The sequence below is a fragment of the Centroberyx gerrardi genome, chromosome 13 (genome assembly GCF_048128805.1).
Source record: "Centroberyx gerrardi isolate f3 chromosome 13, fCenGer3.hap1.cur.20231027, whole genome shotgun sequence".
Taxonomy (NCBI): domain Eukaryota; kingdom Metazoa; phylum Chordata; class Actinopteri; order Beryciformes; family Berycidae; genus Centroberyx; species Centroberyx gerrardi.
Genome location: NC_136009.1, coordinates 22,943,687 through 22,970,554, shown reverse-complemented (window position 1 = coordinate 22,970,554; position 26,868 = coordinate 22,943,687). Strand labels below are relative to the sequence as shown.

Below are 26,868 nucleotides of genomic sequence, written 5' to 3'. Positions count from 1 at the left end.
TAAGGACAATTGTGCCACTAATATGGGTTAAAATCCAAGTTATGTGGCATAAATACTTAGGAATTTCTACTAGCTAAGCAATTGTATTATAATTTACAACAGATTCTGTCTTTAATTTATTCTTTATCATCACTTTGGTGCTTTGTATTGCTCAAAATACGTTTGCATATATATCCGTCAGGTGTTTTATTTTGAAAGTTGTCATCGGAAGTCGTATTTGTTAATGTGGCTGTCTTCACCGATACTGGTTTGGAAAAGATGGTCAGTCTGTCTTAGGGGCTGGGTTTCTCTTCTTTTTATCCAAGCAAAGAGGGAAAAAATTGTGCTGTAAGCATGACGAGACAAAGGCATTGAGTGAAGCTCAAGAAATAATGATTTAAAAACTTTAATAGCTTACAATGGCCATAAGGGAGCTCAAAGTCTGTCTTTTAGGGGTAAGTGGCAGATGTTTTTGTTGATCCTTTTTGGGAAAAATTCCTTCAGTCTGCTGTGTGTGTTACCGCTAACATCTTGAGGATAACAGCACACTAACGTCTATTACTGAAACTGACACGACAGATATTTCGATTTCTGTCCGATAAATGACTTTCTGTTTTATCATATTGCACTTTTAGAAAACTTAGAAATGGAAGTCCGGGTGATGTTGATAGTTTACTTAGCCTCGCATCGACCGGTGGGCCCAGCAGTCATTTTGGATATGCTGTCATTTAACACGGATTTGTTTTTCTATTGCCTATTTCTACTGTTTTTCATGTTTTTAACCAAATTATCGTCGTTTACTCTGTTGTTATCCTTGCATTTTTCCTAACGGTTCTGACATTTAACCAGCCATGACGTCATCATCCGGCTAGCCGCTGCAAGTAAACCGTTTGGTTCTTGCTGCGTTTGCAAAAAAAAAAAAACACACCAGTCCCTCCTTTATAAACTGTGTTGAAGGATTTGTCGGCGACTATTTTAAATACAGATACTAACTCTTTATGAGGCAAAGCGGAATGAGGAACTTGGAGAAAACACATAATGTCTGCCAGGCCTGTACATACCGTAGTGAGCATCTGACATGCATTCCAGGGCATTTTAATAGCCAAGCTAACCATACACCATTAAACAATCCCTTGTGTTATGCTTTTATGCTCTCATATGTTGATTTGTATGACACAATTGCACAAAGTATAATGATCTGAAGTGAGTCTTGCCTTGGGGCCCCGGACCACCAAGGGCCCCAAAAGCCCCCAAAAGTTTGCATGTAGGAAAAATTGTGATTTCATTGTGATTTTGCTGTCTGGTACAAATTGTGTATGCTGCCACAGTGATCTTCAATAGTTAAACATTGAGCAATTTTTAGGATTGTTTGACTAACCTATCTGATGTGGTGGGCACTTGACAAGACAGATGTGCAACAAACAGGGTTTGTTTGTGTGTGTGTGTGTGTGTGTGTGTGTGTGTGTGTGTGTGGGTGGGGGGGGTGGTGCTGTGATTTACAAAGAGCAGTGATTTACTTGCCTTCTTCTATTTTTAGGACACAGGAGTTGGGAAGTCCAGTATTGTGTGCCGTTTTGTACAGGATCATTTTGACCACAACATAAGTCCCACAATAGGGTAAGAGCATCACAATACAAAATCACGAAAAAGACATCAATATAACAAGTCAACAGTCAAAAAATAAACTGAATAAGATAGACAACATATTCAGACAAAATGGGAGGTGGGATGAAGTCATCTTTGTTCCAGACCTGTGCAAGTCCCAAATGAAGTCATCAGGTTTCGTGTCAGGTCAAGTCCAAAGTCAGACGCATTAAGAATCGGAGTCCGAGTCCCGTTTGAGAGGCCAAGTCAAGTGAACTTTTAACTACAAATAGAAATGTCAAATCTTATTAACTTGTGTGCACATAGAAAATATGGCTTCTCCTCTTCACTGATCAATGGATATACTGATATTGGTATCAGATATTGGGCTGATACCCGACTAAAATAGATTATAAGCATTAGAGAATATCCACAATACCAAAATCTGATACCAAGAACCACTTGTAAACTAAGTGACTGATCTTCTGCCTTCTATACAGGGAGAAGGATGTTAAATCTGACATCAAAAGAATAGATTATGTCATCTGAGAACAGAAAATAGATTGTCTCAATCCTTTCTGTCCAGTTTGACCCCAAACTAACACTTAAATTCTATTCTATTCTAAATTCTAAAAGTAATTGATCAGATCAGTATTAGCTGATATTTAAAGCTTAGTACCGGGAGTCAGTATCAGCAGGGGACAAATTATATTGTGCATCCCTATTCTAATTATAACTGTAACAACTTTAGTCAGCCTATACTCTAGTGCACGCCTACACTTTTTCCTAAAACCCCATGAGTAAACACAAAGTAAACTCTGCTGCAGGCCTGTAGAGAGCAGCATTATTCAAAAAGAAAACATGTATTGGATACGAATGCATAAACTGCATACCAGACAAACAGTAATGCCAAAATTAGTGTGACAGTTCTAAAAATGAGTTGGACTCAACTTCATCGCATCAAGTTCAGTGCCACTACTCTTCTTCTGGTCTTGTCCAGGCGATGCCACAGGTCCAACAAGCTGATTGAATAAAAAGGCAAAATTAAATCTCTCCTACACTTGTTCCAAGCCTTACTACTCTAAGAAAGTAACGGTAATTAAATCAAGTTTTCCAGAAGATAACGTTAGGCTATTTGTTTAAAAACACCATCAAAAGAGAATCTGAGCACATCTGAGTACATTAGGAAGCTGAGATAGTAAAAGAAAGGTTCATTTTAAGACTGAAGACAAAGAAAAATAGTTTAAGTTCAATACTGTATTGCCATCTCAACATGGTTGATTGGGATTTGTTTTGGCAAGCTGACTTAAAATAGACAGAGAGGGACAAAGAATGGTTAAAATGAACCGCAAGACGTAAAACACTTAAAACACATAGAACACAAGGTAAGACATAGATAGAAATAGAAGCAATAAAATTAGATAAAATACCACAAATAAAATACCATAAACTAAGACATATTGTACCATAGGGATAAAAAACGGTATTAAAACAACCACTATAGAATATAATCATATACACATTTTATAAATATAAGCAACCATTTCATCCGGCTTTCATCAGTGTTCAGGCTCCTTTTCCCTTTTGACTGTGTTTTTGAACTATGCCTCTGAGCCGACGCAGCCAAAGTAATCACTAGTGCTTCAGTCAACACAGGCACGGTATCAAATGTTGTTATTCACATTTTTTGTTTCCTAGCTAACTGTACTGTTTTTCTGTAAAGTGTGCTCTAAAAAAAAAACTATGGGAAATGCTCTTTACTGTTCACAGAGCATCATTCCTGACCAAGACGGTGCCATGCGGACATGAACTGCACAAATTCCTGATCTGGGATACAGCAGGACAGGAGAGGGTGAGCACATCCTCTCCCTCCCTCCCTCCCCTCATGCACTTATCATGTGTTTTACTATCAGGTGTTAAAACTTTTCCACACATCAGTTTATGAATCATGTTTAGAAAATGAGTGATCCATCAAGCGTTGCGTCAAGAAGCCAGGCAGTTACACAATCACTTAACCGTCGAGCGTCCTCATGACAAGGAGTTATTGTTAGGCATGAAACAGGATGATATGCAAGGGGTCAAAGTTCGCGGAACTGTTGGATCGTCATGGTGATTCATTTGGATGGAGGGGGTGAGTGTGCTGACCAGACTTGCTCTCTGTATGGAAAAAACTAGTGCAAGTACTTGCTGTTCATGTGGAAAAATGATCGCTTGAACAATTGTTCTATCTCCAAAGATTAGACTCTCAAGATGTTATATTTGCCAAGAATTCCCAATTTTTGGCTTTGTGTATTTCATTTGATTGAGGAAATCGTTTAACTGTTTCAGTTGATTGACCAAGCTGTTGATATGAGCACTGCAAAAATTAAACTAAACAATAATTTTAAATATATTTAGAAGCTGTAAAAAGTTTCTTTACAAGTGCATCGCAATAAAGTCGAGTTTTTTCATGAACTACTCTTATCACTCAAGAATGTATGGGCATATATCCACAATATACTGTATTCCCATATCAGTCCTGTATGCGTTTAACAAAACTTTGTAAATTCTATGATTCAGAATAACTTTTATCAGCAAGTCCGTACAGTCAGAACCAAAATGGCTGAAGAGGCAGCATTTCACTTTTTTAGCCCCTTGCCATTTGAACAACCTCTCAGCCGATCTCCTTTTTTTTTTTACCATACTTTTTACACTTTTTAAACATTACTTTTCCTGTTCTTTTGTCCCTTTATGATGTTGTTTATCTTGTCTCTGTTACTGGCTTTCTTTTTTTATGGCCCTGAACTGTTATTAACCATGTTTATAAAGCACCTCGGGTTACAGTGTTTTATGAAATGCGCTATATAAATAAGAGTTGATGTGATAAATCATACTAAGTAATATAAATGTGTTTTCTTTTTCAGTTTCACTCACTAGCTCCTATGTACTACCGAGGATCAGCTGCTGCCGTCATCGTCTATGACATTACTAAACTGGTAAGAATAACAACTTTTTATTTCTAAATCAAAGCGGTGAAGTCGGGTTGTGACTAGACGTTCAAATCCCCAGACCTGCTGGCAAAATGTGGACAGGGAAATTGAACAAGTAGTGAACTTCTCTCCCCAACATGCTCTTGATCAAGGTACTTCACTCCCAGCTGCACCAGGGGAGCTGCTCAGTGGCCAACAGTAGAAGACAATTGTTGTATTCAGCAGCTCTGAAGCAAGCAGGGTTCCCACCATTCCCCTGATGTAAAATTACATGACTTTTTCCATGACTTTGGAGCACTTCCATGGCCTAAAAATGTTATTTATTCCTGGTTTGTTAATGTTTTTCAGCTCAGAAAAGTTTTAAATGAGTAGCCTAAGCAGTCTGGTTTCCACTACAGTTTGGATTGATGTGGAGAAAATCAGCTGAACACAACCATCTAATGCAATTAATGTGTGAAACAAGTTGTAAAATACATCCTGGCATATTGCTGTAAAATGGCCCTGATGTTCCCATGACTTCCCCAAGATAATTGATCAAATTCCCTGATTTTCTTTGTCTGGTATACTAACTGTCAGTATTCCATGATATTCCAGAAATTCCAGTATGCATGCTCAGCAAACTTACCCTGGATAAAACAGGTTTAAGCAAAGTGTTACGCATCCCAAAACAGGTTTAAGCAAAGTGTTACCCATCCCAGAATTTACCATTACCTTTTCTTCTGTTCCAGGACTCTTTCCAGACACTGAAGAAGTGGGTGAAGGAGCTGAAGGAACATGGTCCAGAGGACATTGTTGTAGCCATAGCAGGGAACAAGAACGACCTAGGAGACATCAGGTGGGGCGGCTTTCGCTTTCCATTGCTCTAGTACTGCTGTTGTTTTGCGTGTTGTATAGTGTCTTTTTTTTACAGACTCCTAGCTGTAAAAAAGGCCACTCAGGGATATTAAAGATCTAATTTACAGTATTTTGTTCTATTGTATTAAAGAACCTAAACTGCAGGGTTCAAAATGCCACCTGCCAAGTGCCAAATGCCGGTAAAATTTGTCATTGACGAATAAATCAATAAGGGTCACCCAGTAACTTTTTGAGACAATCACCTTTGAATGGTTATACACAGTCTTTGGTCTTTGTCTGTTCTCAAACTTTGTCCCTGCTGGCCACCGTACACCACCTCTGACTGTCAGCCAATGAATTCAAAGCAAAAAATCTCTCTGTATCAAACAGGCTCCTAATTGGCTGCCTGCTATGATGGCGCCACACAAAACGTCAGCCTCAGCGTCTCAACTTCTGCAAACTTTTCCTTCCTCAAACTTTTATACACAAAACATTGAAAATGGGTTGGGTGACACATTATTTTGGCCAGCAAAACTTATTCTTGGCAGGTAATGTTTTTAGTTTACCAACCCTTGGCAGGTGAGCCAAAAACCTAATTTCGGACACTGATAAACTGTGAAGTTTGTTTGAAAGAATCTATATGCCATGTGTAAGAAAGATGCCATTTTTGTTTCATCTCATAATACCTCGTCTTCTCTTCCATCTGTGTCATCTTCTCCAGTAGTCTTTCAGGGCAAACAAAGGGAAGAAGGATGCAAGACATAGGAGATCTCCAAGATTCACATCTGCTATGGGGCCCTTGTTAACTGTGAACCTACCCCCTAACTTATCTTGGTGTCCTTCTCTCTTACAGGGAAGTGCCTATGAAGGAAGCTAAGGAGTTTGCTGAGTCAATTGCAGCTATTTTCATCGAGACTAGTGCCAGAAATGCTGTCAATGTTGAGGAGCTCTTTCAGAAAATCAGTAGGTTTCATGTTTCATACTGTTCATGTTTCTGTATCATATGGGCCAGTAAATACTGCGCAACTCTGGAAGTCAACTGTAGATAAAGATTTGGAACATTTGGAATTATCTCTTAGTTTCTGCTGAATAATTGTAAAATTTTGTGGGGTTTTTTTCTTGTTCAATTTGTGTTTATTATTTTATTAAAACTGATTGGCGTGTAAATACAGTATATATCAAGCAAAGCAGTGGCCCTGAAGTTCCTTTTTGCCCAGTTCATATTACATTTTGTTTTATGGTTGTTGGCATGGTGATGGGCCGCCTAAGCACAATTTTCAGGTTCAGTTCCTCTGTATTATGATTTTTACTCTGATCTTGCATAACGTGCACTTGTCCAAATGCGTTGCAATTTCAGTGATACACACAACACCTAGTATGCTGATACTGAACACACCGAAGATTGACACGAGATGGCAACTCTGTTAATGATCCCGTGCTGTGTTTCAGGTAAACAGATTCCGCCCCTGGAAAATCCTGAGGTGGAAAGCAACGAGTCCTTTAAACTCACCCGGCAGCCCCCTCCGTCCACCAGGCGATGCTGCTAGTACCAGCAAAGGCTGATGAGATGATCACCTTCAGCTCCAGGGAACCCCCCCCCCAACACACCATCCCCCCCCCCCCCCCCCCCTCCTCCTCCTCCTCTTCCTCCAATCACCTCAGTCCACAATGCACACAATGTCTTATTCCTTGGAAAGAGAGGACAGTGGACAGACAGAAAGGTCAGCTTTCACTTGAGGTCAATTGCAACATTAAACAGAAAAACCTGAGGACAGTATTAGATCGGTCACTGCACCAATTTCACAAATTCCCGCACAATTATTTTACTTGGCGATTGCAGTGATTCCAATTCTCATGACAGGGAACAGAAAGCCTTCAGTTTGTCCCCCTCAGGTGGCGTTTTGCCTGAATTACAGTATGATTTTATGGTTTTGTCTGTACAGTATGGCATGCAGCACATTACGAATAGGCGTAACCCTTTGGTTAATAACTATTTCATCCCATTATCCATAATAACTTATAAATCAAGCACAGATTAATAGCAAGTCATCTAGTTGATCTAGCTGATGTGCCTTATAAAGCTGGGTTTATATTGTTGATGCAATTACATTTTCAGTTTGAGAGCCAACGGCTCTGTAGATTGTCATTGCACTGTGGCTCTTAAATGGCACACTTTCAATGACGATTTTAATAGCATTGATTTGTATTTGTATTTTCTCATGGAGCTGTTGTGTCTATGTAAGTATCACACATGTATAGAATGTCATTAGAATATTTGAACAAGAGGTTGTCAAGTTGTAGCCTAAGATGAGATGAGCATACGTTTCTATTTCTCAGTCGCAATGGCTTCACATTCCAGTGTGTCATGTGTTTTAATACACATTGGCTGTATAAGGGTTTAACTGTATTGCTGTAGATTGAAGGCCCAAGTTGTAATTGCAGTTTGACACCCCCTGTTGAAACACTGTGACCCACTACCAGCTTTGTTTACATAGTAATTCATTGAAGATGGGGTTTTTTTACACTCTGAAATTTATTGTCTGAGCTTTTAATACAGGGACTGACAGCCAAACATGAGTTTTTCATTTATTTTTAGTTGAAAAGGGGTTACATTTATACTGTTTAGAGTAAAATAGACCTGTGTTTTGCCTCATTATGGGCTGTTAAAGTTCTGAAAAGCATGTGCTCCATATACTAACCAAACTCTTAAAGAACATATGGGGATATGGCCTTAATTTAGACAAGTGCAAAAAAGTGGTAAGAAGTAAGAAGTCATTAGGGCAGTTGCCTTAATTGAGATTCTTAGTTATGTATAGTGTTTCCTACTCTGTCTTTGGCAGTAGAGCACTTGGATTTGACCACTTGACAAATTTATAATGGCACTTTTGCGTACAGTTCACACAGTATTATTTGAGAGAGTGTTAGTGTTACTTTTTTCTGAATTTTTTAAATAATTACAGTACTCCTTAACAGCTGTTTTGCCTTAGATAAAACATTGAAGTGCACATGAATCTTCACTTTATGGCTACAATATGATTTTATATAACAGTATTTCTGGATCTACATTTCCATAGGTTAAAGAAAAATGTTTACATGTGTGCCTTTTGAGTTAGAAAATTTGTCATTTTTACTCTCCCGAATTTGTATGAGTTAATGGAGTTTCATCTGTAGTTTTTAATGCAATAACTGTGTCATTTTGCACATGATTGACTAGCCCCGATACATACCGTTCTCTACTGTATGGAGAGAACGTCACACAGAACTCCATTCAGAAATCTGGCAATTAATGTGACCTTGCTCACTGGAAAAAACATACATAATTCGCAAAACATGACTTAAGGCCTTTTCTGAATCGTTAGGTTCCACTGGTACATTTGGCTCACATATAATCCACCAAGGAGCTCTGAACTACAAGCAAATTTCAACCTTATGATCACAGTCTTCCACCAAAATACAACATGGTGGGCACTGGCAGTTGATTTTTGAAATAAGAGTTGCTTGGTGGATCAGATGTATGCCGAATTTATCAGTAGACTCAATTGATAAAAAGTCTTTAGTCATGTTCTACAAGGTTTCCACGTTTGCCGATGTGCAAGGCCACATTAAATTCCCAGATTTTTTAATGGAGTTTGGTATGATGTTATTTCCATACAAGGGAGAACGACACATATGGAGCTAATGACCAGTGTTCAGGTCCAGCATCAATTTTGATCATCTACTATGTCTAGTGTAGGTCGCACAAACAATTTTATTGAGATTATGTGTTGCCATTTTGATTCTGATTTCTATTGACTGCTATGTTCATAGCCATACAAGTGCCTTTTTTACCTTTTTCTAAACAAATGTATGACATGGCTAAAAAGAGCATACTGCTAGGTAGATGCATGTATTGCTAGTCTAAATCAGTACAGACTAATTGTATGCATAACAATCAATTTTGAAAGTGCCAGCTACAGCCATCCTTATACTGTGTCATGCTACCCTGTATCCTCTGTAGACCATTTTAACTTTTGTACATTAATCTGTGTAATAAACTAGTAATAATTATTTTCCTTGTTTGTTTTTGTTACTTTAACCCACTGGAAGGATAAAAGTGTGTGATCTGAAAGGGTTATCCAAGAAACCAGTATACTTTTAAAAGATTATTTTATGCCATTGCTGCATTCATGGTTAGTGCACAGTGCATTAGAGACCAGAAAGATGAGTGAGAGAGAGAGGGGGAGTGACAGCCAAAAGGTCATGCCTTGAATTTGACCCTGTGACGTCATTAGTACATGGTATGCGTCTTACTCCGCTGATCCATCGGGACACCTCAGAAACCAACACTCTAAACAGAAAATTACGCAATATGGCTGCACAGTAATAGGTTACTTCAGCCACTGCAAGCAGTTGTAAACACAGTATGTAGCCTATGTCTGGCTTTGTTGACTATGTGGACCAAACTGAAAGGCAGTGCACCCACCCCCTGTATGTTTTGCTCCAACTCTTACATAAGCACCTCCAACTTTGAAAACATGTGAAACGTTTACTACTCTCCCACTATCTTTTGGCTCTGATCCCTGAATAAGACTTGAAGACCTTATTAAAGAAAATTGTGTTATTCCTGCACATATTATCATATGGTTACGTGACCTTTTGAAAAGCTGTAAATAGCACAAATGAGATGGAGAGAGGAGCATTCCACAGGGTCCTTTTTTCAGCACATTGCAGTGGATTACCCTCTCAGCAGCTTACAGAGGGGAGGTCTACACTACTTGTCACGAAGATGGATTTAACCGTAGCCAAGGTTGTCAATGGCCTTTGAGAGAGTGGATTGGAATACTAATAGGAGTTCTGACTGGGTTTAACACTCAAGCAGTACACTGGATAAAACATCAGGATCCATCTCTACAAACTTCCCCAACAATTCCCTACTTATCTTATTTTCTCAGATTTTTTTTTAAAGGTCAGGACTTGCACCTTCAGCATCACATATAGCTTAGTAATTCTGCTAGGAGTGGGTTTACCAACATTTTAATTATCAAAGTAGTTCTATCTGACAAATCATTCACACAAGAGGGAGTAAGGCTATTGTAAAATTGAAAAGTCTAAAAAAAAAAAGTCTAAATTTTTAAGTTCTACAGACAGAGGAATACAGTTTGTGTAACTAACCCACAAGTTGTGTATAACTCATGTATTATCCTAATTGCATTTTGCTGTTTACAAAAATAGCCTCATGTGTGTTTGTGTTACTGTAATAGACCGAAGAGATAGACGTATGTAAGAGTAAAACAAGTTTCTCATTTTATAATTTGTTTTTCCTCTCATGTAGGCTATTTCAAAGTACCGGTACACGCAGTATAACTAGTTTACTGTACCAAAAACTAATCACATCAGTTGGTCCACCACGTGGACGCGCAACAGGGTCGCGCACTCGCGCGTTCAAGTATTTGTACCCACATGCTCGTTCGCAAAGCTCAGTCAGCATTTGACTCAGTAGTGGCAGGGGATCTAGGATTTCCACTTGTCAGTGACTCCCTGATATCGCAGTCAAGTGCACCCCCTCAGCTAAAATGTCAAAGTTGGAGCAGGTCCTTATTCTTGACCCTCCTTCCGACCTCAGATTCAAAGGTAGGTGAACGTAATTTCCTTGACGTGTGAAATGTCTCGCTAGTACAAGTGGATAATTACCTGGCTGGAATGATTTCACACTCCCTCCAACGAGTTTCGTTGCTAGCTAGCTTGCTAACGTTAGCTAGCTTTCACCGCCATTTTAAGTTAGCTAGGGACAAGACGGGCCGCTGTGAATCCTCGCACTGTAGTGACGTGGATAACCGGCGTGGCGTGCATCTTGGCGGCCTGTCATTCATATCTAACAGACGTTACGTACCAATGTATAGCAGAAATGTGTGGCAACTGCCAATAATAGAAAAACTGAATAAAAGTGAACCTATATTCCACCGTGCTTGCCAATGCCTTCACTTCAGGTAGCAGCGTGAGCTAGCCTGCTGTCCTGGTAGCATAGCCTAGTAGCAGCAGCAAACTGTTGGTTCCATGGGGCTCAGCCTATTCCCTGAAATGCTAACCATTCCTCACCCGGACGTTATAGGGAGGGAAATTAACTTTTTGGCGATACAAAAGAAACCCTCGGTCTAACGCAACTCTGGCAGACACGTAAACACATCAAGCTGGTTAAGTGTCTGCCAGAGTTGGAAAGGCTAACTTAACTGTAACGTTAACCACCCATAGTCAAAATTTTCAGCATTTGGCTGGTTCTATTTTCCTATCTCGAGTACATTTGTACAGTAAAATGTGATAATGTATCATGGACAACAGTATGCTTTTCAAAACCCATTCATAGGATACCTAAAACTGGAAGACTGTTTACAGTCAAGACATAACTGCTTGGCTGGCAGTGATAACATTCTATGATGTGTCAGTTAACAGTTGGCTAACGTTAGCTAGCCAAGGCTGCTAACGAACTAACAACAGTTGATCTCTACACTATCCAACAACAAGCTGTATTGTTTTGGTTGTGTACTTTGCAGCCATATCAAACTTGTATCATGACTTCAAATACTCATAAGTAAGCATGTGACGTGTATGAACTCAACTGTTGCTCTTATAACCTTATAACCTAACAACTTACTACGTGTCCATTGCAAGTGTTGATCAAGCAGTTAGTTACCTGTGAAGCTAACCGAGTTAAACTGAAGCTAACCTGTTAAACAGTTTTTTTTATGTTGATGCCATGGTAGTCAGCCAATGCCATAGTACTATAAAACAATGCCGATAGACAGTTTGGCCAGTAATTGCAACGCACTTTCTTTCATTTCCTTTCTTCTTTTTGGAAGTATTTTTTATCTGCATTGCTTTTTTTGTCCCAGTTTTTAAATTCCTGTCTGTGCTGCAGGCAGTGTTGCCTGTCTCCACTGCCTGAAAAATATTACTCATGTACCACTGCCATAGAGCCAGTAATCTCTCAGGACATCCTGAGGCTATTTGTCAATTATCAATTGGTATTAGTGGTAGCCTAGACTTGAGAGAAGTGGGCTTGTGGCAAAAAGGTCGCCGGTTCAAATACCAGACCTACTGGACAAATTTGTGTGAGGAATAGTGATTGACATTATGCTGGGGTTGAGGCGCCCTTGAGCAAGGTGCTTAACACTCAGTTTCTCCAGTCGAGCTGTCCAGCCAGCAGTAGAGGACTGGGTGTACTGGTGAGCTCCTATGTGTGAATGTGTAACTGCGATGCTGAAAAAGAGCATGCATGCTCAGTCATTTTCCCCTGGAAATATAAATATTTTAAAAAGGGTCAAAGTTCTGCTTAAATACAAGAAGGAATATTTGTTTGTCCTTCAGGTGAACCTTAGATGCATCTGTCAAATTGATATTGGCCATATGTCTGATGGCAGAGACATGGTCTGTCATAATCTGATCATGGACCTCCTCATTTTACTTGATTAGAGATTCTGCTCTAATTTGACTTATACTGATTGCAGATCAGTCACACGGTTTACATTTTCCATCATCAGATTAAACTTTTACCCTTTCTGTACTTGGAATGGACAGAAGGCTAAATTACAAAGATAAGATAAGTTGACGTTGATATTGATCATCCCTCATTAATTGACCACAAATTCTCTTCCACTGAGGCCTAATGGTTGAGTCTAAGAAAAGAGAGAAACGACTGGTTCTAGTACCCACATTCACGGCTCAATGTGAAATGTAAATCATAATGCAAAGCTGTTGCAAATATATCTGTATTTCTACTTACTTGGAGGCTAAGTAAGCAAGCAGACTTTATGCTACGCTAATGCTGCATGTGATCCGGTGCAATTTGAATAGTTCCCATTTTTAAGCTTTTCTGTATGCAGGCTTAGGTCTGAATGCAATGCGTTACGCAAAGAGTTTGGTTTTCACCACTTGCCACAACTTATTGTTTACCACCAGTAGCATGTAATGTGCAAATTGGATCAGATCGAATCCAAGCCCACTGATACCCATTGCATATCAAAGATCACAGAATTTGGAAGGATTTCTGTATTTCAGGAGGAACACAGAAGAAAATGGAGGAGTTTCTGATCTGCCTTCTGAGGTATACAGAGGCAAGGCGATATGAGGAGGATGACCGCAGCTCCTTTACTGTCACAGAGACAGAGCTAAATCTGTCTGTGTGTATCGTAGAGCTGGTCCGTTTTAGAGGCTCTGCTGGGATTCCTCCAGCAAGCTAGAGGGGGCAGCCCTCCTTTCCTCGGCCGGTATTTTTAGAATAGGACTGGCCTGGGGGACCCTAACTCAGCATACATGCGAGGAGATGAGAGAGGCGGTGGTAATGCTGCTCGAGCAAAGGTGGCACCTCAAAGTTAGGGAATGGATGCAGGCTAGGTGGGTGTATATCTGATGTGCACAACTGCTTTTTCAGGGTTTTGTCTGTTTCAGTATTGATTTTTACACTTATGGCTTATGCACAAGCCATTTCTAAGTTGTATTAAAGCTGCAATAAGCGACATTTTCTGACCACTAGAGGGTAACAGAAACCGCAACACGTTTGTAAATAAAGCACAGCAAAGCCACTGCACTGCGGAGGCCCCTAAGGACAAACCTAGCAACGCATCGTGCATAAAGGCTAATAGCTAAGCTAAGCGTACCTACAGAGAAGTGTCGCTGGTTATCAGTCTCGCTTTGACAGATCTTTCTCCTGCTGAAGGTAACATGTCCCACAATGACAAGTGAAGAGGTAGTCCTAGGAAGCAAGTTTACTAGTTTAACAAGTTTACTCCAGTGCTTCCTCGATTCTGCCATTATGGAATTTTTTTTTTTAGCAGTAGGAGGGGGTGAGCGCCGCTTTTAAATGGCGAGGGAGGAGACGAGCTAGTTTAAAAAAATAAATAAATAAAAAATAGCTCCTGAATAGATCGGGAGGAGCTTTCTTCTTCCCTTCATCTACATGTTATGTTAATGCCTGAAGTTGGTTTGCTAAGTAAATTCACTAAGGGAGCATAGGTTTAGTCTGGATTCACAGTTTCAGTCTGTTTCATTCAAAGAGCAGGTGTTCCTCATATTTGGTATGCTTAGTGTATTAGCCAAAAGTGTCAATTTCATGTTTGTTTATGGCTGTCAGCTTTGTTGCCCCACCTGCAGGGAGCGGGACGCCAGAGAGTTTCAGTCATGTCCAGGGTAGGAATGTCTGGCAGGCACAGGCTTTTGACCATGATTATCATGCCTACTGTGTTACGTTCTGTTCTAAATCACATTTCCTTGCCTTATTTTTCATTGATTCAAAACATCTTGTTTAAGATAAGATAATTATTTCCACCAAGACCCTGTAAAAGGAAAATAATTGGACTCATATTTTTGCATTGGAACAACCTTGTGGACATTGACTTATCTTGTCAGAATCATTGCCAGTCATTTTCCTCTGCAGCTAAGGAACATTATGAAGGATAAGAATCCACTAAGCTTGATGTCGGCTTGTTAGCCATTAGTTTGCTTGGTTTCAGTTCTTTTAGGGGGACTGAAGTTATGTGAATAAGATCCAAATTGTGTACTGAATATACAAAATATTAGGGACATCTTCCTGATATTGAGTTGTAGCCCCTTTTTCACCACCCACATGATCTCGATTGTCTCAAAGCTTAAAAGTCATTCTCTAACTCATCTGCCTCACTTAATCTACATAAGGGAAATCAATAAGGGATAATGACTTTTACCTGGATTCACCTCATCAGTGTACTTCATTAAAAGCGCCCTTAATATTATGTACATTCAGTGTAATACAGCACACAGATACTACAACACATGCCATTATAGTATTAGTGACAAGGTTTTTCAGGTTTGTAGGAATTCCTTTGTGACGCACCTGTGTTGAAAACAACGTTCCAGTCATCAACTGTACATGTTGGCCTTAGCTGGGTGGGACCACTCCAATCTGGTCATGCACTGCTTCTTATCTCTGAGCACTGGGTGTGAAGGAAGGCTGAATATGGCCTTTGTGAACACCAGGGTTCCTACCCAGGTCTGGAAACCATGGAGAAGTATTTATTTTGGATAATTTCCAGGTGTTCAAAAGAGTCAGAAGTTTTTGTGATTAAAGTGTGGAAATTCACCACCACTCTGCAAATTGCTTGTTCCTGAGAGAGACTGTATGTCACAAAAAATTTATACAACCCGGTCTATAAGGCATGACAGAAGGGAGACACCTGAAAATTGAGGAATAATGAGAATTTATTTTGAAATGACTTACTATTAACTTAAATGAGAAAATGAGACACTACTAAACTACAACGAATCACAATGGCACAAGGGTAGGGCAGAGAGGCTCTGGCTGCACTGATGGGATTTAGCCTTAAATTGTTGTTGTAAAATAATGGTTTATAAATCTGCAATATCTACAAATTGAGGTCTGCAGAAGTGTGAATAAGTGTGAATTTTAGAATCTAACATGTATAGGAACTGCAGAAAACTTAAACTAATATATTGCTGGGCAAGTGCAAATATTTCAGATAAATCATTCTGCAGAATTAACCTTTGCTTTATTCAGGTATTTGTGGTTCTGATAAGAGCAAATTGATTGGTAATGTAGTTTATTATGAGCCCTCTATTGATCCAGAACCTTAAGTTATTCTGAGTTGTAGGCTAGTCTTGCCAGTCTTGGCTGTGTTTTCACCAAGCTGCTGATCATTCACCACGCACTGGGCTGCCAGGCATGCGTTCATATTTTCAGCTTTTTGACCACCTATGCTGATGGACATTTCACAGTTGAGCATAGAAGCAGCTGGTTTATCTGCCATTCTTTCTGTCATGTTTAACATTCAACAGTTCCCCTGTGCAGGCATTCCTCAGTTTTTGCCAAAGAGGCTAGCCTGCATTCTGTCTGAAGACTGACTGAAACATAGCATTTGTTCTTGCAACAATCGCCCCAGGAGTTGGTAACTAGTGGAGCGGGGATGCTGCTACTAATACCAAATATTACTCCTGCTGAAGCGATCATTGGTGAACTGGTTCATTGGCAGTTTAATACAGTGATGGTGCAAATTCACAAGAAGCTGCAGCACTACCAGGGCAAAAATGTTTTTTTAATTCATCCACCACAGGGGCTGGTGGTTGGTTTCAAAATTCAACAGCCACTCCAACTATGTGACTGTTTTGCGTGTGAAAGGACCGACTGGTTAGTTACCTGCCAAAGTGTCTGGTAGACAAGGCAAACTTATTTGCCACATTGTTGTGGCAAATAAGTTAGATGTTAATAATGTTAATAATTTACCAGTATTTGGTGGCTGGTGCTAATTTAAGAATCTTAATGGGAAGTGACTCAATTTTGCTCCTCACCCAGGCACTGTAGGGGAGGACCATTCTTGACCTCAGCAAATTAGCTGTTTTATCGATACTGTAGTCACGTTATGTGTATCATGCATAGCTCTTTTATAGACAATGTAATATCATAATCCATTGTTCTAGTCAGAACAAATTGACTAAGGTGGTCTAAGCAGATTTCAAATGTGGTCACCCCTGCAAAACAGTAAAGCCTTTAACCCTTTCATTTATCATGTAGCCTCACAGAGACAGAAAATCAGATTGCACAGATGAGTTTCGGCAACATGCAAAGCATTAAGTTGGTTGTGTGTATATATCTGTAGAAAGTATAGACTGCAAGTTACATCCCAGGTTAGCTTGAATCAGTAGACCTCGCCCATTGCACCCATGCTATGATTTGACAAATCATGTGTCATGGGGCATTTATGTAGAGCTGCCAGTCCCGCTGCGGGTTGTCTCTGAGCTCCCAGGGTAATTTTGCTGATCGAGTTTGGGGTACCTCGGCCAGCTGTGTTTTCCACAGAACATGGCCCATCAAAGCTGGATGGTGCTGACCATGGTTAAGGACCTAATTTGAAGCAAACCCTGTCACAAGATGGAGGCAAGCTAATGGTCTCCCAATGTTGACCTGGACAGGCTTCTGATTTCCAATATGAACATGAGACATCCATATGAAATTAGCTGTCTGAAAAAACCTTAATTGATTCAGTTGGTTTGGCCCGTAGCTGCTGGAGGCATATTGAGGGAGTGCTGGTGATTTTGGAGATCCTGATCATGTTGAACATCTCATCTCAAGCTTTGCATCTGTAGTAGCTAATAGCGTTTGTGCGTCAGGGCTGCACAGTTGATTCAATATTTAGCCTAAATCAATTAATTAAAAAATGTCAATATTGACAATTGCGATTTGGAAATGTCTCAGGTGGCTTCCTAAACACGATTCTTTCACTGTGCAGAATCTATGGTCCACAAATAAAGTTGCATGTTGTAGAAAATCTTTGATGAATCTTTTGAATACTCTAACCAAGCAAATCATAGGCGATAGCATCTATGTTTTTTCACCTCTAGATATTTTTTTGGATGCTATGTAGGAAAAAGATGTCTGCATGTATCACAATTCATATAATTGAAATATTCAGCAGAAACAATGGTAATATGACATCAGTATTGTGCCGCTTTACTGTCTGTTCATCTTTCTCCCCTATTTTCACAATATTTATGGTAACAATATTTTGCTGTCCAGCTCCTAGCCAAGGAACTTTCTCTTCAGTTAGTCCACTTGAACATCTAATTGAGTTACAGCCTGACAGTATTTTATCAACTAATCTTTTTTCAAGTTTCATTTTGAACCTGGCACCAACGGGCCTCAGGCCTGTCTCTCCTCCAGGGATAAGGCATAACTTGGAATATTGAATTTCCTATCCTGTTTTAGTGTAGACATGCAACATGTTTATCCTCCATTGTTCGATATTGTGAATTCAGCCAATCCCCTGGAAAATTGTTTCCACTGTAATTTCATGCAGCAGTGGTTAATTTTAATGTTGGTTCCACATCCATCCCTGTATTGGTCCCATTTCTGTTCAGCTGCAGGTTGTGCTGCCAAAGAATTTTTCATAAGATTGTTTATTGTAGTAAAAACCTTGATTGTAGACTCTGGAGGATTGCATTGCTTTGTATTTTATAGATAAATTTGGCTGTATTAGGCCTATATATGGCACACCTCTACTGAATGAATGCAGCATACTGTAAAACACTGAAATAATAATACAGTTGTGTTTGTCATTCTGCACCAGGTCCCTTCACAGATGTAGTCACCACCAACCTCAAACTGAAGAATCCCTCTGACAGAAGAGTATGTTTCAAAGTGAAGACGACGGCGCCGCGCAGGTACTGCGTACGGCCAAACAGCGGCGTTATCGATCCCGGAGCGACTGTCACCATCTCTGGTGAGTGAGTTTCTTCAGACCAAAACCAGAGACTTCATTTTTTATTTTGTCCATCGGTCACAACAGCTGGTATGTCCCAAAGCGCACTGTCCATTCTTAGCCACAGAATTTTTTTGTTGATTGAGAAAGAGAGAGAGAGAGAGAGAGAGTAGGAAAGCAGAGAGGGACACCAGGTAGAGAAGGCACAGGGGTGAAGGCTCTGGTGGGATTCGTCCTGGGCCAATAGGGGCACATGTGGAGGCAGAGACAGGGTTTTAACCACTACACCATCAGCAGGCACTTCACTGGCCAATTTCAGCAGTTCACCACCCGGTTTTCTTTTTTAAATTCCCATGAGCCCTCCAGTTGATGGTTGGTTACATAAGTAGCTAGTAGAATACACCAGCTTGCCAGCTGCAGCCAAAATTTACCAACCTTTAGCTGGTGTTCATTTCCATTACCTGAGGCCACACTGTGGTTCCCCACAGTGTGGGTGCAACAAAAAAAAAATTATCAGGCTAATTTCCAAAAAGGAGATAGAGGTGGGAATCGTCTAGTCTTTACACAGACATGGCAGTAAATGCATGTAACCCATTTCTGTGGAAGCAAATGAATTAAGGAGCTTATTGATGGAGGGTCATTTACCTACCTCTAGGCTACCGCTGTAATCTGATCTACATGATAGAGTTAAGAGTAAACTAGAGTAAAATTGGATGGGAAATTGTTTATGTTGGCTCTTCATTAATGCCTATTCAGGACAGTTGCCTTGCCTTGCCCAAATTGTATATAGAACTGGTTCAGGCTGTTTGAGTTTACTTGATTAAAATGGTTTCATTGCCAGTTTCGTTGTCCAATTTGAAGTATGCTGAAAATGCTGGATGCCATACTATTTTCCAGGTTTGATTTGAGTGAATATAAACAAAATTCCCTCTGGAAATTGGTAGAGTGATGGTAGAATTAACCAATCAAAGAAAATGACAACAACATGACACTAGTCACGCATCAGCCCTCAGTATGGGTTGAATGTACCAAGTTGAAATTGTTGAAGTTTTTCACACATTGCTTGGTACAGTGTACAAAACACTTAATATGTGCTAATCAGAGTTTGGACACGGCTAGTGTGGCCCTTCTGGTGTACAGTACTGGGACTTATTATGTTGAATGTCTGGTTACCCTGTGTTCTTTTCCTTTGCAGAGATGCCTTTCCTCAAATATGTTGTGACATTTTGTTTTTCTTTCACTTCACAGTAATGCTACAGCCCTTTGACTATGACCCCAATGAGAAAAGTAAACACAAATTCATGGTGCAGACCATTTTTGCCCCGCCACATGTTTCTGACATGGATTCATTGGTGAGTAATGTGTTGACCTATATGGCTTTTGACAAAGATTTTGCTGCAAAAAATACACACATGTATCGCCCATTTGACTGAACAAATAGGTAAATTTCCCCTTATTAGCTATTCTTTTCATAATAGTTGATTGTTGAGTAATGTTAGGAAACCCTCACACCATCAAGATTATGGATGCACTGAAGGTGTGCACTTGACTAAAATGTTTGCTTCTATGCACGTTTCACTTTGGAATACAATGGACTGATAATGCATCTTGCTTAAGAAACCAGTTTCCTTTACATTCATTTAGCTGCAGTGGTTCCTCACAGCATTAGCCCTGTTGCTCAGCTCACTCCCCCTCAGAAAATAACAATTACAGCACAGTTTTCCATATATCATAAAATAAATATGCAAATAAGGGCGACTCTTGAACTGAAACACCGTCTGGAACGGATCCTGTAATAGGCTCAGTAGCGAACCTCGGCCTCAAAACCAAATTACCTCCTCCCCTACATTTACAGAAATTCTATAGGAAACCTGTCATCCTTCATTTTTGATAGTGTGAGTTTTCCACCACTTGCTATACCTGAATAAAGATATGTGCACTTCAAAAACTGCTCTTGGACCTCAACTATGGCAGCAGGGTTATTGCCATTCTACTGAGTTACTATGAGTTGCTGCCATTGCTAATATTAAAGTGTTTGGGATGCGTTCTACTCTTGTCCACCAGAGGGCAGCAAATGCTCAGTCACTCAGTAAACATGCATATGCCCTGTAGCTCTGTTCCTGAACTGGCTTGTCTTGAATGAGAAGCGAAAACCAGGAAGTGCAGTGGAACAAAGGTGACTTCCTAGATTCCAGATTACGTATCATCAAGTCACACTACTACAGCAGAAATGTTCCATTGTATTACTCAACCTTACTGCAATTCTGTGTTGGACTTTTAACTGATGCTATAGGTTATTCCCTTAACTCAACCCTACAGCAATGCTGTGCTTCATAGACACTATAGGTTACAGAAAGCTACATAAGTATAGAAGATGATTTTGACAATATCCATGTCTTTAAATGTATAGAAAAAGATAAGAATTGTGTATGTTTGGGGGGAAAAGTCTGGAATTTCACCATCACACTATTTCTTCCCCCTAAGTCAGACTGTATGTACCCCGAAGAGTAAATTTATCATCTTAAATTATGTCTAAAATAGAGAGTGAAAAATTTTGTGTAGGCAAATGTGCAGAAAATCTCAGGTTATCCTCATTTTTTTAAAAGAAAGTCCTAATTTTACGTAAACTTTCAAGATTCAAGGTTGTGTTGCATGTGAATAGTATGAAGTCATTTAAGGTGTGTGCGCATGAACATAAGCGTGTGCGTGTGTGTGTGTGTGGATAGAGTCCAGCTGCTAGCAGTTTGGGTTGATGAATAACATGCCCATTTTTCATCTCCACCAGTGGAAAGATGCAAAACCCGATGATCTCATGGATTCCAAGCTGAGATGTGTCTTCGAGCTGCCTTCTGAAAACGATAAAGTGGTAAGAGCCGCTGCTGCATGTTAAAAACAAGAGGGAGTAGTCTGCATATGAAGAGCTAATTTCCACAATGCTATATAATCATAACCTGAAGTGCGTCATTCAATATTTCTAAAATATACAGATTCCACTCTGGAAAAGTGTTAGCATTTTGTTAGTCAAGGACTCACCAAAATGTACCTTGCGTCTCCCTCTCCCCCTGAATGATATCCCCTCCCTCTGGACTCACTCTAATTGCTCTCTAATTAGGAATTTAAGCTTATTCTACTGTTGCACTCGTAAGGCGCTCTGAAAAAAAGCGTTCGTAAACGCCCTAAAATGTAATTCAAATGTAATTTTGTGCCGTCAGTCATTTTGTAAAAGTAGGTGCCACTTCAAATGGTGGAAATCTCCTTTCGGAACAAACCTCTACATGTATCAGCCAACTGTCTAAGCACACAATCTTAATCTTACACTGATTTCAACATTTGTTTCAAGAAGCATAAAGAGGTGAACTGCCATTATGGCCATTTAGTTTTTTTAATATGTTTTTGCAAATTGCTTGGGTGTTCAAGATGCCATTTATTACTGCCATTGTGATTTTAGGGACCTAATATATTACATGAATTTGTCATTCTATTTGAGTGACAAATTAAAGTTCATTAAAGTACATATGGACTGTTATCTTGAGATGCATCTAGTTGGATTTCAGTAATACTCTAACATGCAACAGCTACTCCAGAAGTAGCTCATTAGTGAGCACGTTTTCATACAGAGTATTCTTGATAAAAGCATAGACTGGTTAAGGGCAAATTTGGGATAAGGTGTTTATATGGCTACCTCAGGGCTTAAAGACCTCCGGCCAGGTGCCGGATTTCCGGCATATGGACGTTTTAGATTCACAAACTATTTTTGACAAAAAAAAACAAAAAACCTCACTCCACGTGGGTTTTTGTTCTTGATGCGTTTTATCCAATCATATTCAGCAAAGCAATATTTTACATTTACCAATGGAATGCGAGCAAGTTTTTTTTATTTTTTTTTATCCAGTGAGCAGCAAGCTACTTTCTATCACAATGTGCACCGGTTCCGTAGTGTAGCACAGCTGAAATATGGAAACAAAGTTTATGAAAGCTGGTGAAGATACACGCGTCACTGAGAGAGGAGTAAAAAACAAACGGCGATAGGCGTGGATTGAATAAACGGGTGGAGACGGGAAACCGTTTGACACTTGGTGCGACAAATTAAGGGAACTGGGTGTTTGTTCTGTACTGTGTGCTCAACCAGCAGAAAGAAAGTGCTCTTTCCACTTGAGGTAAATCCCAGACACAACGCCGCTATGCGCGCACTCCGATATCTGACCACACCGGGAGCGACAGTTACAGCTGCCGCTCCAGCAGCAATGACAGACCTGAACGTGATCTGTCTTTCACAATTTACAATCGTCATTCAGCATAAAAATGTTGCATTGCTTTGGCTGTTCTCTACAGAGCTCCCCAGGGGTCATCTGGTAAGAAAAAAATAATTGATGTGGAAATCCATACGGGCACCGATTGGTAAACCGCACACGGAATAGTAAACCGTGCGCATGAATTAGAAAACCGTGCCCTCGAATTAGTAATCAGTGCGCACGGAGTCCTAAACCATGCCCGCGGATTAGTAGACCGTGCACACGGATTTGTAATATGTATATTGATAACGTCAAACAGGGACAGCACAGCGGCCCACAGAGTTGCATATAAAATTTAATTAACATGCTTTTTCTACAAGCATGATTTATAGGGAGTAAATGGGTTTCATATTGTCACCAAAACACATATCGGATCATAAATTAGACCTACTGATGTGATTAATCAGTGGTTATGGTTCACATATGGTCTTGGTGCCTAATAGCTATTACAGCTCACTATATGTATGCCAAGCCGTGTGTAATGGCTCTGGCTCACTGTATATAGGCCTAAAAGTCCCTCTTTGATGTTATCAACATAGATTTTACAAATCTGTGCGCATGGTTTACTAATCCGTGGGCACGGTTTAGGAGTAAATTGTAAGAAAACCGTGGCCACTGATTTCCGCATCCTTTTTTTTTTGTACCAGGTGACCCCTGGGGGGCTTCACAGTTATCCTTATTGCACTAGGTTTATAGATTAATAATGCTGTGTGTTGAATATTCATTCATTCAGCACAGAAATGAGTCAATTGTTTTCGTTGTTCTTGTTATTGGACTAGTTTTATAGAGAAATAGAGAAATAAGTGTAGTGTGCTGACTACCCCACCCCACCCCCCACCCCCCACCCCCATCAGTCAGGAACATTTCAGGCTCAGAATGTTTTTTTGCTTTAAGCCCTGCTGCCTACATGATCTTATATATGCCTTCATGATCATAGATTTCCCCATACACATGAATAAAGTCAGTTAGTCCACCTGCCTCTGCCACTGGCCAGGACCAAAATGAAAATAACCAAAAATAATGAATAATAAAAAAAATAAATAATAATAATAAATGTGAGTGAACTGGGATTTGCGCTTATCCACTGCTATTGAAAATAGCATATGTAGTAGTACAATGTACCAACTTGTAAATGGAACCATTTATAACATTGGAATAGTAATGTGCAAGTAAACACACTCATTGTGAAGGTCTGTTCATTATCTCATGGCTCTGCACGCTCAGAATGAATTTATTCGCCCAGTACAATAAATGCATAGGAGTTTCTCTTGGGGCGCGTTCACACCAAGCATGTTTGGTGGCAAGGTTTTATGGGTATAAAGAGACTGATGTTGATAGCCAGCAGTAATTCATGCTTAGAAAGTCTAGCGTAACAAAATGAAACCAGGGCAAATGGCAGTCCAGACTGATGCTCATATTCAGCTATTTCTTCAAGTGTTCTTAAGTGGTATGAACACCAGAGAAGGTAAAGTCTTCAGCAGCCAGTCACTTTGTGTGTTCTGCTCAGGTGGATAACTCAGGGCAGAAGCAGGGTAGATCCCTCTCCAGTGATGGTGGAGGAGCAGAGTTAGCCACTCCAGTGCAGGCAGGCAGGCAGCCCTCCTTATTCTCTGGTGAACAAGGCTTCGAATTTGGGCCCCGCCTGCCACCCAGGGCCACCCCCAGGCCGGCCACTCCCTCCCGCAGCTGGCTTGGCTTGACCCCAGGCAGCGTGAACAGCAAGAGCGACCTGCAGGGATTCAGGACAGCGCCCAGCACTGAGGTTAAAGTCAGGAGGATTCAGCAGGTTGGTTGAGAGTCGAGGTCAGGCTTGCAGGTAGGCTCAGAGACTCAGTGAGGAGACAGCAGCAAGGTACAGTCGTAAATATGATGGTTACCAGTCTAGGACGCATTAAGATCCACAACCTAATGACCTCTGTCTCTTGTGTTACATGGTCGATTTTATACATGAGTTGTATTCCCATCATGCAACCCCATGCCATCATGTTGTCTGTTCTGCAAAACAGAGCCACATCAAACATGACTTTTGCAGGGACAGATTTCCTCCCTGGTCTCTTTGATGTGGCGCTCTGTGCTTCTGGGCCCTGGACAAGGCTGCCTTTCTCTGGCACAAGCCCCCGTCTAGAGGCTAACCTCCCTACTTAGCCCAGGGCATGCTGGATTTCACTTCAGTGGTTTCTCTCCCTCTCTGTTGGGCAGAATGACGTGGAGGCGACCAAAGCGGCCCCAGTGATGAACTCTGCGAAGGCCGACGGCCCATCAGCGACCATGGTGGCGGCCAAGACCGTCAGTGCCTCCCTGGACGATACAGAGATGAAGAAAGTGCTGGAGGAGTGCAAGAGGCTGCAGACCGAGATGAGCAAGATTGCCGAGGAGAATCGGCAACTGAAGGTTGTATATCTTGACATGAATAATAACGAATGATAAAACATTTTATAATTAAGTTGCACTTTTCAAGGTACTCATGCAAGACAAGGCATAGAGGAAACTAAAACGTAATGGAGAAAAGATTTGACTTTACCTTTTATGTGCCCTGTTTGTGTTCACAGTATGAATTTGTGGCAACAATAAATGAATCCCAAAATTTTGTATTAAATGCCTGGGTGATATGCTTAACCCATGCTTTTGAAACTTGTCCTGTATTGCACTGATCTCTTTCTTGGCTGTGCTGTGAATGACATTTCCCTAATGTCTCCCCCCCCTCTTTGACAGGATGATGGTATTAGAATGAGAAAGGCGCCTCGCTCAGACCACATGACATCAAACTCGACCAGCCTCCTCGGCCGAGAGAGCAGCACCGCCTCCCTGCCCTCCCTCCTCGTCGTCATAGCAGCCATCTTCATCGGATTCTTCCTAGGGAAGTTCATCTTGTAGACTGGGAGACGCATGCCAGCCGTATCCCCCACCCCGGCTCCGGAATCAAAAAGGCCTGGAAAAACCGAGAAGTCTTTCTGTTGACTTTGCCATATCATTGGTAGTGCGGCCTACAGTGAACACGTCTGTACAGCATCATTCGAGGGCGTCGCCTTTTTACAATCTCTCACACACGGTTAGTACACACACAGAGAGTTGAGAAAGAAAAGGCGAAAAAAAGTGATTGCCCCCTTTTGTTTTCTGTTTTTGATGGCTGGATGTACAGGTAATGTGGCGGGATAATGAAAGTTGTACACTATCAATCAACATGGAGGACAGTTGAGATGCGCCTAGAGTGACCTTGGGCAAGAAGCAGTCAAATAAAAAGATTCGTTTTCTCTCTTTCTCTCTCTGTTGTTTTAATAGGAATTGAATGGAATGTTAGGTGTCTTGTAAATGTTGTTTTAAATCCTTTTAAGAAAAGGAAAGAACTTCCATCAAAAATGACCTTACTACCTGTTGCTGGATTGCCTCTGAAGTCAACTTAATTTGTTCAGTTTGTAATTTCTACTTTTTCTCTTGGAATGTTCGAGTCCAGCTGGGGATATAGGTGCCTCCTTCCTTGTACATTTCTGTCCTTTCCTATCCCTGACAACACCAATGCAGACTTTATATTATTATTATTATATTATTATTATTAATATTATTATTTGTCTTTTTTCTCAATACAAATCATATATTCCTTCTGAGGCAAATGTTGACTGAACTAAGGTCTCCATTCTTACAATCCTGTCCCATGGTATTAAGCATTGAAGAAATAAAAATGAAAAAATGTGGTTTTGATAGCTGTCTTTTCCTTTGTCTCTCTTGATACTGTACATACACCATCAGATATACACTTTTTGATGCCATAAAATGAACACACTGTTTTCATAAAAAAATTGTGTTCCAAGGTTTTCTCCAGAATCGGAGCCAAAACCTGGGATTGAAGATTTTTTATTTTTTTCGTTGAAAGAGCTCTTGGAACAAGGATAGAGTATGTGACTTCTAAATGCACTTGACGTTTTTGGCTAGTATGATTATCTAGCTTTGAGTCATTTGTTGTCTTAAATATTTTTTAGAAATGGATGAGAAAGCTGG

The 26,868-nt window shown here is 40.4% G+C and overlaps 2 protein-coding genes across 2 annotated transcripts; both read left to right on the top strand.

Moving 5' to 3' along the window:
- The first annotated feature begins 260 nt into the window (after positions 1–260).
- On the top strand, positions 261–9,413 carry rab31 (RAB31, member RAS oncogene family). Its single transcript, XM_071924357.2, has 7 exons — positions 261–434; positions 1,517–1,596; positions 3,334–3,415; positions 4,467–4,538; positions 5,261–5,367; positions 6,220–6,329; positions 6,816–9,413. Exons 1-7 carry the CDS (start codon positions 399–401, stop codon positions 6,911–6,913), a joined length of 585 nt encoding a protein of 194 aa, XP_071780458.2. The 5' UTR covers positions 261–398; the 3' UTR covers positions 6,914–9,413.
- Positions 9,414–10,837: 1,424 nt separating this feature from the next.
- vapal (VAMP (vesicle-associated membrane protein)-associated protein A, like) lies at positions 10,838–26,571 on the top strand. Its single transcript, XM_071924342.1, has 6 exons — positions 10,838–10,976; positions 18,452–18,604; positions 19,832–19,935; positions 21,369–21,449; positions 25,075–25,266; positions 25,588–26,571. Exons 1-6 carry the CDS (start codon positions 10,919–10,921, stop codon positions 25,747–25,749), a joined length of 750 nt encoding a protein of 249 aa, XP_071780443.1. The 5' UTR covers positions 10,838–10,918; the 3' UTR covers positions 25,750–26,571.
- The last annotated feature ends 297 nt before the right edge of the window (positions 26,572–26,868 follow it).

Bases quoted from the DNA above. Each gene is read 5' to 3' on its own strand.
- rab31 (XM_071924357.2), top strand. From the start codon at position 399: ATGGCCATAAGGGAGCTCAAAGTCTGTCTTTTAGGG. The intron at 435-1,516 runs GTAAGTGGCAGA...TTCTATTTTTAG, and splicing joins TCAAAGTCTGTCTTTTAGGG to GACACAGGAGTTGGGAAGTC. The intron at 6,330-6,815 runs GTAGGTTTCATG...GCTGTGTTTCAG, and splicing joins GGAGCTCTTTCAGAAAATCA to GTAAACAGATTCCGCCCCTG.
- vapal (XM_071924342.1), top strand. From the start codon at position 10,919: ATGTCAAAGTTGGAGCAGGTCCTTATTCTTGACCCTCCTTCCGACCTC. The intron at 10,977-18,451 runs GTAGGTGAACGT...ATTCTGCACCAG, and splicing joins TTCCGACCTCAGATTCAAAG to GTCCCTTCACAGATGTAGTC. The intron at 21,450-25,074 runs GTAAGAGCCGCT...TCTGTTGGGCAG, and splicing joins CTTCTGAAAACGATAAAGTG to AATGACGTGGAGGCGACCAA.